This window comes from Typopeltis vanoorti, chromosome 20 (assembly GCF_054136105.1).
Source record: "Typopeltis vanoorti isolate ZY-2024b chromosome 20, IOZ_Tvanoo_1.0, whole genome shotgun sequence".
Lineage (NCBI taxonomy): Eukaryota > Metazoa > Arthropoda > Arachnida > Uropygi > Thelyphonidae > Typopeltis > Typopeltis vanoorti.
Genome location: NC_143568.1, coordinates 70,694,030 through 70,706,787, shown reverse-complemented (window position 1 = coordinate 70,706,787; position 12,758 = coordinate 70,694,030). Strand labels below are relative to the sequence as shown.

The following is a 12,758-nucleotide window of genomic DNA, read 5'->3' as shown; positions in this document are numbered from 1 at the left end:
TAAAATACAGCTGATAAAAGATGGGATCCAAAAATGGAAAGAATGGAAAAATCATAAAAAGAGTGCAGGATAACAGATGGGCAAAAAAAGTAAAGAACTGGATACCAAAGAGAAAGATCATGGAAAAGATGGTGGGATTGTCTTTGAAAGAAACATGTCATCCACATAGCACATGTGGAATGAGGGAGAAGGAACCAGAGTACTATTTTGAAGACCATACAGCAGCAGCAGCGATTGCAGGTCTCTAAATGCAGAGTGGTGGTATTTCAGCATATGATGAAGGTCATTCATCCAGAGGTTTAGTTAGCATTTCCTCCACCTTCACCAATTTCAGGTGAATTTCCTCCACTCAGGAAATTCACTTGAAGAGTGAATTTTAAAAGGAAATTTGGAAGTCAGAATGAAAATAGGAAAAGTGAAAGTTAATTGAAATAGTTAATAATTTTGGCAATACAAAATGTTAAAAGGGTACAAGAATGGGATACAGAGGATATGTAAGAGTTATCGGAAGATAGTGACTGGATTCTAATGAAGCAGTGCAGAGAAGAAGAAAAAATATATATATATATTTGCCTTTGTATACTTTTTGAAATTCATTGAAATTAAACAAGGAATTTTGTTGCCAGCCTGGTTGGCTGAGTGAATAGTTTTAGTTCACCAACTAATAAGTTATGGGTTTGAATACTACTATGAACATGGATGTTTATGAATGTCATTAAGTGGGAGAATTTCACTGTTCGGTGTGAGACCACCATCCTGCTTTGGCCAGAAAGATTCTAGGTTAGGTCAAGCTAGTAAAATAAATCAATTCCATGATATAATTTCAAGATTATTCCATGGTATCTGGATTATTAAAAAATAAATGATCAGCATACAAAATTCCTGCTGTGCAATCGCCTCGCCCACATTTTTCTGCTCTAGTCTCTAAATGGCCATCCACATCCAGTTGCTATGATCTCATCCTCTGTTTTCCTCTCTGAGAATCTGGACTGTAGTAACTGTTTATCTGTGATATTTTTCTGGCTACATGGCAAGGAGAGTTGTACTTTAAATATTTGGATTTTGAATAACAAATGATTTCTGTGAACTGCCTAATGTCTGGATTTTTTTACCTTCTGTACTTTTTAAATTCCCAAAATACTTTTCTCCATTGCTTGTTGCCATACTCTTAAGTTTTTTTTTTTTCTCTCTCTCTTTTTTTTTATTATATATATATATCAAAGATCAAATTTAAGCACCATAGGTTAATGCAGACAATGTTATGAATACAACAGCTTCATAGAGATGAACAAATGACCCTTCATCCAATGACCTAATCTTTAGTAATTATTCCATGCTTTGGTGCTTTGGTTGCTCTGAACTGTATTTCAAAGTCTTGTCTATTGTTAAGATATTGTCTCATATAGGTATACTCTAGTATGTATTCAATGGTCACAAAAAATAAAATATATATGAAATATGATAAAAAAATAATAATAAAAAAATTTTTAGTCATGGTATTAATTTATTATAGGTTTAGAAATTTTTGTGGCTGGGAGTCATAAAAAAAGGGAGCAGAAATAGTTAAATACTGTTTTTTTTCCCCTTCTTAAACTGCTAACTGACACTTTTCCACTCTTACAAAATATATTTATCACTGTTTTTGTAGTCATATTACTTAAAGGTTTAGTGGTATTAAAATGTAAGAGGAATAATAATTTAAATTATTTTTATTAATTATAAACAGTTATGTAATAATAAATAATTATTTGAAATATTACTCACGCATATGGCAACAGCAAAAAATCAAGAACAAAATCACTGAGTAATTTTGATACATGGTGTTTTTCATTTAGACCAAACAATGTTTTACAGGATGCTGGATCAGATGGAATTTTAACATGCGTAAGGACTGGTAATAATATGGATAACAGGCTAAAAGAGAAAATTTTTGCTCAGAAAACTATTAACAATCAAGACTATGATTTTTAACTATTTTCTTACATCAAGGAACAGTAATATTACTTGTTTGTTAGATGAAATTTTTTATAATATTTACAAAGTAGCTGTAGAATTGAGAACATACTAGCATTATTCCATTGTTTCAAATATACCATATTATTTAGTACTTTTTCAGAACTATTTACAAAAATTTATAAATCTACAGTGCAGGCTAGCAATAGTTTTGTCTTAAATATGTTTTTTTTATTATTAATTCCTGCATGGCTGATTGTGAAAACTATTCATTTCTTGGCTATCTGCAAATTTTTCATAAAATGTCATTTTTACTTTTTGTCATTTTTATACATAATGGTAATAAAGACAACAATTTTTTTGTTTCAAAATGGCACCTATATGATTCATTCCAATGCTCATTTACCTGAAGGAAATGGGCAAAAAGTCTACTTAATAAGGTCATCAAATAGGAGGAATATGGTTGGCTACTTTGTAATAGAGATCTAAAAAAAGGTTCAGTTATAAAGATTATTATTAGTTATTTTCTTTTTGAATGAATTGGACAGCAGAGCAGTTGGTTTACATTAAATATAGAAGCAATGGTCATGAAGGATCAGTGAGATGCATCAACATCATCAAATTCCTGCTCGTGTACCCTCAAGGGGTGTACAGGATATGATAGTATTACATGAAAAAAATTACATCATTACTAACTTCCTATCTACAATTTTCCTCCAAATCAGTCTGTTATTTGTCAAGGCTTCAACATTATCAGATCTTATATTTCTATCGTCTAAGGCACTTTGTACCGTATCAATCCACCTATATCTTGGTCTTCCTCTGGGTCATTTTGCTGCCAACCTGGCAGAGAACACTTGTTTTGCTAATCTTTCCTCGCCCATTCTGTTTAAGTGACCATACCACCTGAGATTAGCTCTGCTAACGCATTCCTGGATGTTGACAATGTCAAGTTCTTTCCTAATATCCTTGTTTTTAATATGATATTGCCATTGATGCCATCTGTTCGCGCCTATAATCTTTCTCAGGACTCTCATATCTGCGGTCTCTAGTCTTTGGCCAAGTGTTTTACTTCTGATCCAGCTCTCAGATCCATAAGTTAAAACTGGTTTGAACACTGTCTTGTATACAGCCAATTTAGTGTTCTGACTAATTTCTCTCTTATTCCATATGAATTTATTCAATTGACTTCCTACCATACCAGCTTTGCTGATTCTGTTGTCTATTTCGATATTGAATTTACCATCTTCAGTAAAAATCGTGCCTAAGTAGCTGAAATGTTTCACTTGTTCCACAGGTTCTGAATTCACAACACAGTTGACATTTTCAATGAGTCTGCCTATGTTCATTATCTTTGTCTTTTTATTGCTGACCTTCATACCATATCTATTACAACAGCTATTCAATTTAGTCAGAGAATCTTGCAGACTTGTAGCAGATTTATTTAGAAGTATAACATCATCCGCATAAAGCAAAGAGCTGACATCAACATCTCCAATTTTGATATCATGTTTAATACCACTTTCCTTCATAATGTGATCCATATAGATAATGAATAACAGAGGGGATAATGTACATCCTTGTCTCACACCAGATTTAACATTAAACCATCTTCCTGTACTTCCTTCAATTCTAACTGCTGACTTACAACTCAAATAAAGACTAAGAATTGCTTGATATAATGCCCCATTGACACCATATAACTGTAGCGCATTGAATAGCTTCTCTCTCTCTCTCTTGGCACCTTGTCATATATCTTTTCCAAATCGACAAAACTTAAATACAGATCTCTGTTATATTCCCATGATTTCTCCACTCTTTGTCATAAAGTGACGATCTGATCCTGACAGCCTCTATTTGGCCTGAATTCAGCTTGTTCTTCACCAAGCTTTTCTTCCACAATTCTTCTCAACCGTTTCTCAAGTATACTTGCATAGATCTTACCAGGAACACTCAGTAGGGAAATACCTCTGTAATTCTCAAATTCAGTTTTATTTCCCTTTTTATATATGGGTACTATGAGAGCTCTACTCCAATCATCGGGAATTCGTCCAGGCTTTCTAAACTATGCAGTGCAGTCACTGTAGACTCTTATACCACCATATTTCAGCATTTCTGGTCGAATATCATCTACTCCTGCTGCCTTTCCACATTTCAAGCCTTTGATGGCTTTTTCTACTTCAAGTATGGATATGTATTCCTGACTGCATGCCTGGTCAGTGTTTTTTACCACTGTGCTGTCATTACTGCTTGTTTCATTTAGCAGTTTTTCAAAGTCATTACTCCATACTTCAAGGATATCTTTTTCTCACGTTTTCATGTCACCTTTAACATCTCTAACTCCTTTTACAGCACTCTTTCCTCCATTCCTATGCTTCTTCAACAACCTCCAGAATATTTTGCCACCTTCTTGATATTTATTTTCTATATTCTTGCCAAAGTCCTCCCATGACTTTTGTTTAGCTAGTTTTACACAGTGTTTAGCATTCTTGCATTTGTCTCTGTATTCTCTAAGAGAACAAGCTGACTTATTTGACAGGAACTTTTGATATGCTTTCTTCTTTCCCTTCACTGCCTCTTTAACTTCCTGTGTTCACCAGGGAGTTCTGATTTTTTTATCCTTGCAGACAACCTCACCACATGCCTCTCTGGCAGAATCAATCAATGTTTCCTTTAGAGTTTGCCACTGAATCTCGAAGGTTTGACTGTTCTCAAACTCTTTCTTTTTTCTTCAATAATCTTTGTGTATTTTAGTCTACAATTCACATCTGAGAGCTGCTCAACTTTTATTCGCTTTAAAACTTTCTTACATGTTATTCTTTTCAATATGAAATTCAATTTTATCCTGCTCAAGACTAAATAGTGATCCCTTCCAATTTCAAATCCTCTGTACACTCTAGTGTCCTGCACCAGGGAGAAAACATCACTGTCAACAATAACATAGTCAATGAGACGTTTTTTATTCCTTGCCTCTTCTCTCCATGTGAATTTGTGCACATTTTTATGTTGGAACATGGTGTGTTAGTAATAACCAGTCCATGTCCTGAGCTGAAATCCAACAGATATTTGCCATTGTTATTAGCTTTGCTCTTTTCTCCAAATTTTCCCAAAATATTTTTGTATGTCTCACAATCATTTCCTACTCTGCTATTTAGATCCCCAACAAGGACCAACTTTTCCTTCTTCATTGTGTCAGCTGCTTTTTCTAAATCCTCAAAAAATTCCTCCACTTCTACCTTAGTAGAACCTTCTGTGGGACCATAGACACAAATAAGTCTCATTGTCCAGTTCCCCATTCTCATATTTGCCCACATTACTCTACTTGAGACTGACTGCCATTCAAGAAGATTAGCCTTGTATTTTGTGTTGAATACTATGGCCACTTCTTCTTTTCCTTGATTGTCATTGCCTGAATATAACATTTTGTATTTGTTGCTCAGAAAGATCTCACCAGTTTTGGTCTTTTTTGTTTCAGTCACCCCTATTATGTCGACCTGGTACGTATCTAATTCCTCAGCTAGCTCCATTTCTTTGCCATTCAGGCTTCTTATGTTGATAGTACCGATCTCTGGTGATGTTGAGTTGGGGTTTGTTTTCAGATTTGTTCCAGTAGCTGACTTTTCGCTGTTCGCCCTGGTTCCCTGGCGAAAACAACGAGGGCCTTGTTTAACCAGGCGACGCCCCAAGCCGGCATGAAATTTTGTCATGTCGCACCATCATTTTTTATTTTGGTTTAACCAATAAGAATACAATTTGGTCGGCTAAATCCCAAATTGCCAGCCCATCCTCGTTTGTTCAGTATCCAGGTAGATACCCAACAGGGTGCACCACGAGAAGGTGAGGATTGGACATTAGGTCAGCAGCCCTGGTCGGTTCTCTGCATTCCTTTTAAGGCTATGTGGAGGTCTCCTCTCAGTTATACAGCTTTGCCCCTTAAGCAACCAGTGAGATGCAAGGTTCCAAAAAACTTGCAATATAAGTTTTCTGAACTAAAAAAAGTCATTACTTCACCTTGAAACACAACTGCACTTGAGGAATTTCCAAGCCTTGGATGAAGATGGAGACTGTTTCAAATATCTACGCCAGAGCTTTCCGAACTGTGTGTCATGACACGTTAGTGTGTCAGCTGCAGTGTGAGGGTGTGTCACGCGAACATAAAGAGTTAAAGAGTAATCACTGAAAATTTCCACAGCGGAATCCATTTCGCAAAGTACCGGTACGACTTTTAGTTAGCACCGTTAAAGAAGATATTTGGTCAACCACTCGGAACCCCCTCCTTGAGTTCACAGCTGTAGCAAAGAAAGAGAATGAAAATATTATAATTACTCATTGCTTTTTACATTGCGAAGCACTAATCATGCAAACCACTGGTAATGAATTAAAAAAGGTTATGGACAAAGTTGTTCAAATGGTCAATTACATTAAAAGTAGACCTCTTAAATCAAGATTATTTGCTAAAATTTGTGAAGGTATGGGGGCAAAATTTAAAAACTTATGCTACACTCAGAAGTTTGTTGGCTGTCAAGAGGTCGAGTGCTTTGTCGTGTATATGAATTGAGGGAAATGATGCTTAAACTTTTTGAGGGAAATCAACAAAATGAATTCGGCGATCTAATTCAAAAGAAATTATGGTGCACAAAATTGACATATCTTGCTGACATATTTGAACACTTCAATAAAATAAATACCAGTATGCAAGGAAAAGGAGAAAATATCTTAACAGAGGTGGATAAAATTTGTGCTATGAGAGACAAGACAGAAATTTGGAAAAAGAAAGTTAAAGAAGGAAATTTTGAAATGTTTTCCAAAACTGCAGACTATGAACTAAAATGTGATATCAGCTCACTAATTGTTGACCATTTAACAATGCTCGCAGAGAAAATTCATCACTACTTCCCAAATATTGAAATACAAGACAATGATTGGATCAGAAATCCATTTTTTTCAACTACAACGATTAACTTGTCACTTATTGAAGAAGAAGAATTAGCTGAAATAAAAAATGATCGAAGTCTGTTAATGATGTATGAAGAGGGTGATTTAGACAACTTTTGGATTCGTGTTTCAAAAATGCATCCAAACATAGGCAAAAAAGTGTTAAAAATTCTTTTGCAGTTTTCCACTACATACATGTGTGAAGTATCCTTTTCAACGATGGCAAACTTGAAGACATTGAAATGTGGTAGCTTAAGAATGCTTGATGACGAAATGTGAGTGCCTTTATCTACTATTCCACCAAATATTGAAAAGCTGTGTTCATCCCATGAAGCTCATATATCTCATTAAAATTCTATTATTATATATTTCTTTCTTTTCTTTCTATTTCTTATAACAATGACATTAATCTTGGAAATAAATATATTATATATTTTTATTTTGTATATTTTATTATATATAAAAATACAGTATGATCAAAAAAACTCAACAAGCGAACTATGAAATCTGTTTTCCCTATATTTAAATACATTGAAAAATTAAAAAGAGTGAATCATTTCAGCTCACTTGATGTGTTTTTTTTTATTCATCATACTGTAATATATATTTTTAATAAAAAGGTTTTCATGAGATAGGTTGTGTCGTGAAACAAGTTTAACCTCTAGTTTGCTAATAGACTGTGTCGTGCCCTCAAGACAAGAGTATAGTCTAATTATATCACACAACCTTTAAAGGAGTTATATGATATTTGATCTTATCAAATATCAAAAGGAGTTGCTTATTATAGTAATGATGGGATCAGTTTTAAAAGGAGTAAGTGATTAATCACTTACTATAAATAGTGAATTTTTATTAACACGGTATCGAATGAACGGGAAGAGATTTTTAAATAAACCTTCTAAAAGTAATACGAAATATAATTGTAAAAGCATATACTTAAACTACATCTGATCTGGCCACGTGACCCATGAGAGGCACATCAGACTGAATTACTGTGCTGCGAAATTATGTTTGTCTAAAAAGTGTGTCACCAACATGAAAAGTTTGGAAATCACTGATCTACGCAATAAATTCTCTGATCTTTCAGAAGCAAAGTTAAAAAAAAAGGGGGGGACTTTGTGGTTCATCATTGAAGGATACTGAATTCAGATGAAAAATCCAAACAAACAATGAAGCACAAACTAGAATTAAAGATGTTATTAAAAACATTTTAGGAAATAATCACTTGAATGCCCAAAACATGCTTAACAAATTCAAAAAGCTGGGTTGCAGTACAAGCTTGAAAATTCATTTCTCAAATTTACATAAGGACTTAGTATATTTCTAAGCTATTAATGAAGAACAAGGATAGCTGGTCTCACCAGTATCAAGCTAATGAACAGCAGTAATAGAAAAGGTGGAAGATCAAGCATGATGGCTGATTATTGCTGATGTTACTTTTGAAAATAATTCAATCTATGTAAATGTAAAAATATCTTTAAAAAAAAAAAAAAACTGCATGTGATAGAAAAAATTAACTTATCAAAATCAATATAGCTGCATTATGGAAATTCAGCTATTAGGACATACACACACAAAAAAAAAAGGGGGGGGAGAGGTCTTTTAAAAAAGTTTAAATTCACAAGCCTGAATAATTCAGTTTTTCATGCTAATCAAAAACAGAACTATGAGCACCGAAGAAAAGTTTCAACTATGCTATACTATAAATTAAAGATGCCAAGAAATTATATTTTTGGTTTAATCTTGGTTTACTAATGTGTGACATGACACCTTTTGACTACTTATATATGGGTAATATATGACTTCTGCATTAATTCAACTTTGGTATCTCTTCAGGGTCTGGCTCCAACTGATGAGACCTCAATAAAGGTCAAAAACGGTCTGGGTAGTTTGGGTGTGTGTGTGTGCTTTGCATTATGTGATACTAAGGCAATTGATGTGAAGTCACTAGCCTCTATATGTAAGTAGCAAAGTTGTGAAGATACTTCACATGCAAAATTGTTTACTTTCATTCTTACTTTCTTTCTCTCCTGTAGTCCTAAATGGACTGTTGGGTCATTCATGGCTGGTAGGTGATATTCTTTGTTAGCCTCCTCCAATCATCTCGGTCTCTTGTTCTTGATGTCAGTTGAGAAAGGGAGGAATTTGTTCATTTTTTGATGTTATCAGTCCATTTTAATCGAGGTCGGTCCCTAACACTTGATCCCGGAACGATTCCTTCTAGTGCTTGCTTTGGAATGCCATTAGCCCTCTCCACATGTCCGAACCATTTCATCTGTCTTCTTCTGATGACTGTCAGAATATTTTCTATTGTTCTCCCATTTATTGAATCAATCAGTTTTCGGACATTTTCATTTTGTTGTTTCAAGGATACTTGCGACATAAGACTGAATGATATAATCACAAGAAAGATATTTATTTAACCAAAAATTTTGGTCTGGAAATAGCAAACCATCTTCAGTGGTATGACAAGAACAGTTTAAAAAATACAAGCTAGAATACTAACAATAGATCGTTAAAATTAGTGATATAACATCACGCAGCGTGTTCTCATTTTAATGATCTATTGTTAGTATTCTAGCTTGTATTTTTTAAACTGTTCTTGTAATACCACTAAAGATGGTCTGCTATTTCCAGACCGAAATATTTGGTTAAATAAATATCTTTCTTGTGATTACGTGATTATATCATTCGGACATTTTCATTGGTTTCATGAGTGGTATAGGGAATTCTCAAAAGTCTTCTGTAAGTTTTCGTTTCAAGAGACAGGAGTCTCCTTTCATCTTTCCTCAAAGTCCAGGCCTCACAACCATACAAGAAGACAGAATTCACCAAGGTGTCAACTAGTCTAAGTCTGGTTGTGATCGCTATTCTATTATCTCCCCACGGTTTTAACTTCTGTAGGGCCATGGTTACCTTAGCAATTCAGTATTTAATGTCGGTTTTTGAGCAACCATCTTGACTCAATGTGCTTCCTAGATAAGTGAATTTGTTTACATTCTCAATTTGTTTATTGCCAATTTGATATCGTCTGCAAAACGTAAGTTATTTATTCTTAGTCTGCCAACTACTATTCCAGTGTCATATTCATGAAGAGCTTCATCTATGACATATTCCAGAAAACAATTAAAAAGAATGTAAAGTTGTGTAAGGCAATTGATGTGAAGTCACTAGCCTCTATATGTAAGTAGCAAAGTTGTGAAGATACTTCACATGCAAAATTGTTTACTTACACTTGGATAAAGGATTAAACCAAGAATATAATTTCTTGGCATCTTTAAATTATAGTTAGGTTTGTTTCTTATATACACTGCTAGTTTAATTTTTTGGCTAATTTCTCTCTTATTCCATATAAATATATTTAATTGGCTCCCAACCATACCAGCTTTATTTATTCTGTTATCTATTTCCAGATATAACTTGTCATCTTCACTAAAACTGTACTTAAATAGCTGAAATATTTTACTTGTTCTATAGGATCTCCATTGAGAATGCAGCTGAAGTCATTGGCCTTTTTATTACTGATTTTCATGCCAAATTTGTTGCAGCTGATATTCAATTTAGTTAGAGAATCCTGTAGATGTACTGGAAATGCCATATTGCACAATTTCCTATTTTGATGTTTGTCCACATCACTCTTCTTGACACCACCTGCAATTCAAGTTATCCTAATATTTACTGAGAAAATGCCACTTGCATTTTCTACTTATTTCAGCCATATCACTTCCTTGTCTCAAGAAACATAAGTTGGCACGAATATACAAGATTATTCATAAAGGGTCCAACAGCTCAGTTGTTATCTATGATGTCCTTTGGTTGAAGAGATTTAGAATATCTTTATCGTCAGTTTTCAAGTCATGTTTATCATTTCTAATCCCTTTTGACATACTCTTTCCTCCATTTCTAAGCTTTGTCTAGTTGGCCGAGTAGATAGTCTGTAGTATTTAAATCCACAATGCAGCTGTGGGTTTGAATAGCTGTTGGCATGAATGTTTGTGAATGTCTTTATGTCGTATAAAAATTTCATCTCCTGTGTAAGACCACCACCAATCTACTTACTGTTAGCCTGAAGTTACATGCTTTGGTTTCTAAAGTAAAGTCTCCAGATTATCTATAACCCTTGGTCCACCCATAATTAATTAATGCACTTCAGGGTTATAAACTTTCAGGGGTATGATTCACATTCTCAACAATTACTGTGATTTGCACTTAAGTTCAGATTGTGTAGTGATGATGATGTTCAGTTAGAGATATAAGAGTATTTATTGTCATTATATGATCACTATAATGGGCAACAGGTCTTATAAATAATAAATCTGGATATGCAATAAATTTTTGAAGAGAAGCTTTATATCTTCATCATTCATCCAAAATTTCCAGCCAGATGATCGATGTTTCCTCCAAATAATTGGTTTATCTGAGATATCTTGGTCATCAATATAATACCTCAACTACAAATGATATGCTGTTTTCAATTAATGAATAAAATAACTCTTTGTTTAGCAGTAAATTCTCCACAGGATAGCAAAAACTGTTCAAATCACATATGTGTTCAAGAGACATTATCAATATTTTTCACAACGCTTCACTTACTAGTGGTTTTTAATTTCAGTTAAAGTAACCTGAAGTAAAAAAAAAAAAAAAACAGCTATTAATAGTTGATTATAATCTAGTAGTTGGATATACACTAGATATCACTATAATTCATTTGATAACACACTTATAAACACTTGATAACATAACTATAATACCAATTATATATTTGGTTTAATCCTTTATCCAAGTGTAAGCAAATAAAGTTTGCACCTGTAGTATTTTTAGGATTGGGGCAACTCGTGGCATAACTTCTCATTACTTACCTTGGTATCCCATAATACAAAGCGCATATCCTTATGGGTATGTATAATGCTATGCATTATAGAAAGGGTCACTACCCAGACCAGTTTTGATCTTTACTGAGGTCTCGTCAGTAGGAGCTAGACCCAGGGGTGGTGATACTAAGGTGGAAGTAATAAAGAAGTCATATTTCCATATACCAGCTGCCAAAAGGTGTCACACCTAATTATTAAAATTCTCTGGATTAGAGATAGATAATGGTACTGTTTTTTCACTTGGCTATGCTACCAATTATATATTTGGTTTAATTCTTTATCCAAGTGTAAGCAAACAAAGTTTGTGCCTGAAGTATTTTCAGGACTTGGGCAACTTGTGGCAAATGTGGTATAACTTCTCATTACTTGCCTTAGTATCAACTACTATCAACTATTTCTAATCCAGAGAATTTTAATAATAAGGTGTGACACCTTTTGGCAACTGGTATATGGAAATATGACTTCTTCATTACTTCCATCTTAGTATCACCACCTCTGGGTCTAGCTCACACTGATGAGACCTCAATAAAGGTCGAAACCGGTCTGTGTAGTGACCCTTCCCATAATGCATAGCATTATACACACCCATAAGGATATGCGCTTTGTATTATAGGACACATTCCTGAATTTGCCACATTCCTGGAAATACTTCAGGTGCAAACTTTGTTTGCTTACACTTGGATAAAGGATTAAATCAAATATATAACTGGAGCATAGCCAAATGAAAAAACACCACCAATAACTGTAATATATTCAGTCTGGCAACAAATAATCTAGAAATCAGTTTAAAATGGCAAAAAAAAAAAAAATATATCATTTGTTATAAAATTTTTATCATGTCCTATACTTGCATTTCTTTAAATTACATTAAAATTAACTATAATGCACTATATGTAGTTCATACTTGAAAACTTGCAGTTCCATTCCTAAATCTCAAACTATACATGGCAGGTTAATTCAGAAAACAGATAATATAAAAAAATTACATTAAGTTTGCCA

At 33.9% G+C, this 12,758-nt stretch overlaps 1 protein-coding gene across 1 annotated transcript in view; it reads right to left on the bottom strand.

The window, feature by feature from the left end:
- The window catches only part of LOC150095553 (proteasome adapter and scaffold protein ECM29), a 691,438-nt gene that overhangs the window by 647,153 nt on the left and 31,527 nt on the right, over positions 1-12,758 (bottom strand). Inside the window, exon 4 of the mRNA XM_090409825.1 lies at positions 1,765-1,914. Coding sequence (XP_090265951.1) covers positions 1,765-1,914 — 150 coding nt within the window. The remainder of the gene's footprint in view (positions 1-1,764; positions 1,915-12,758) is intronic.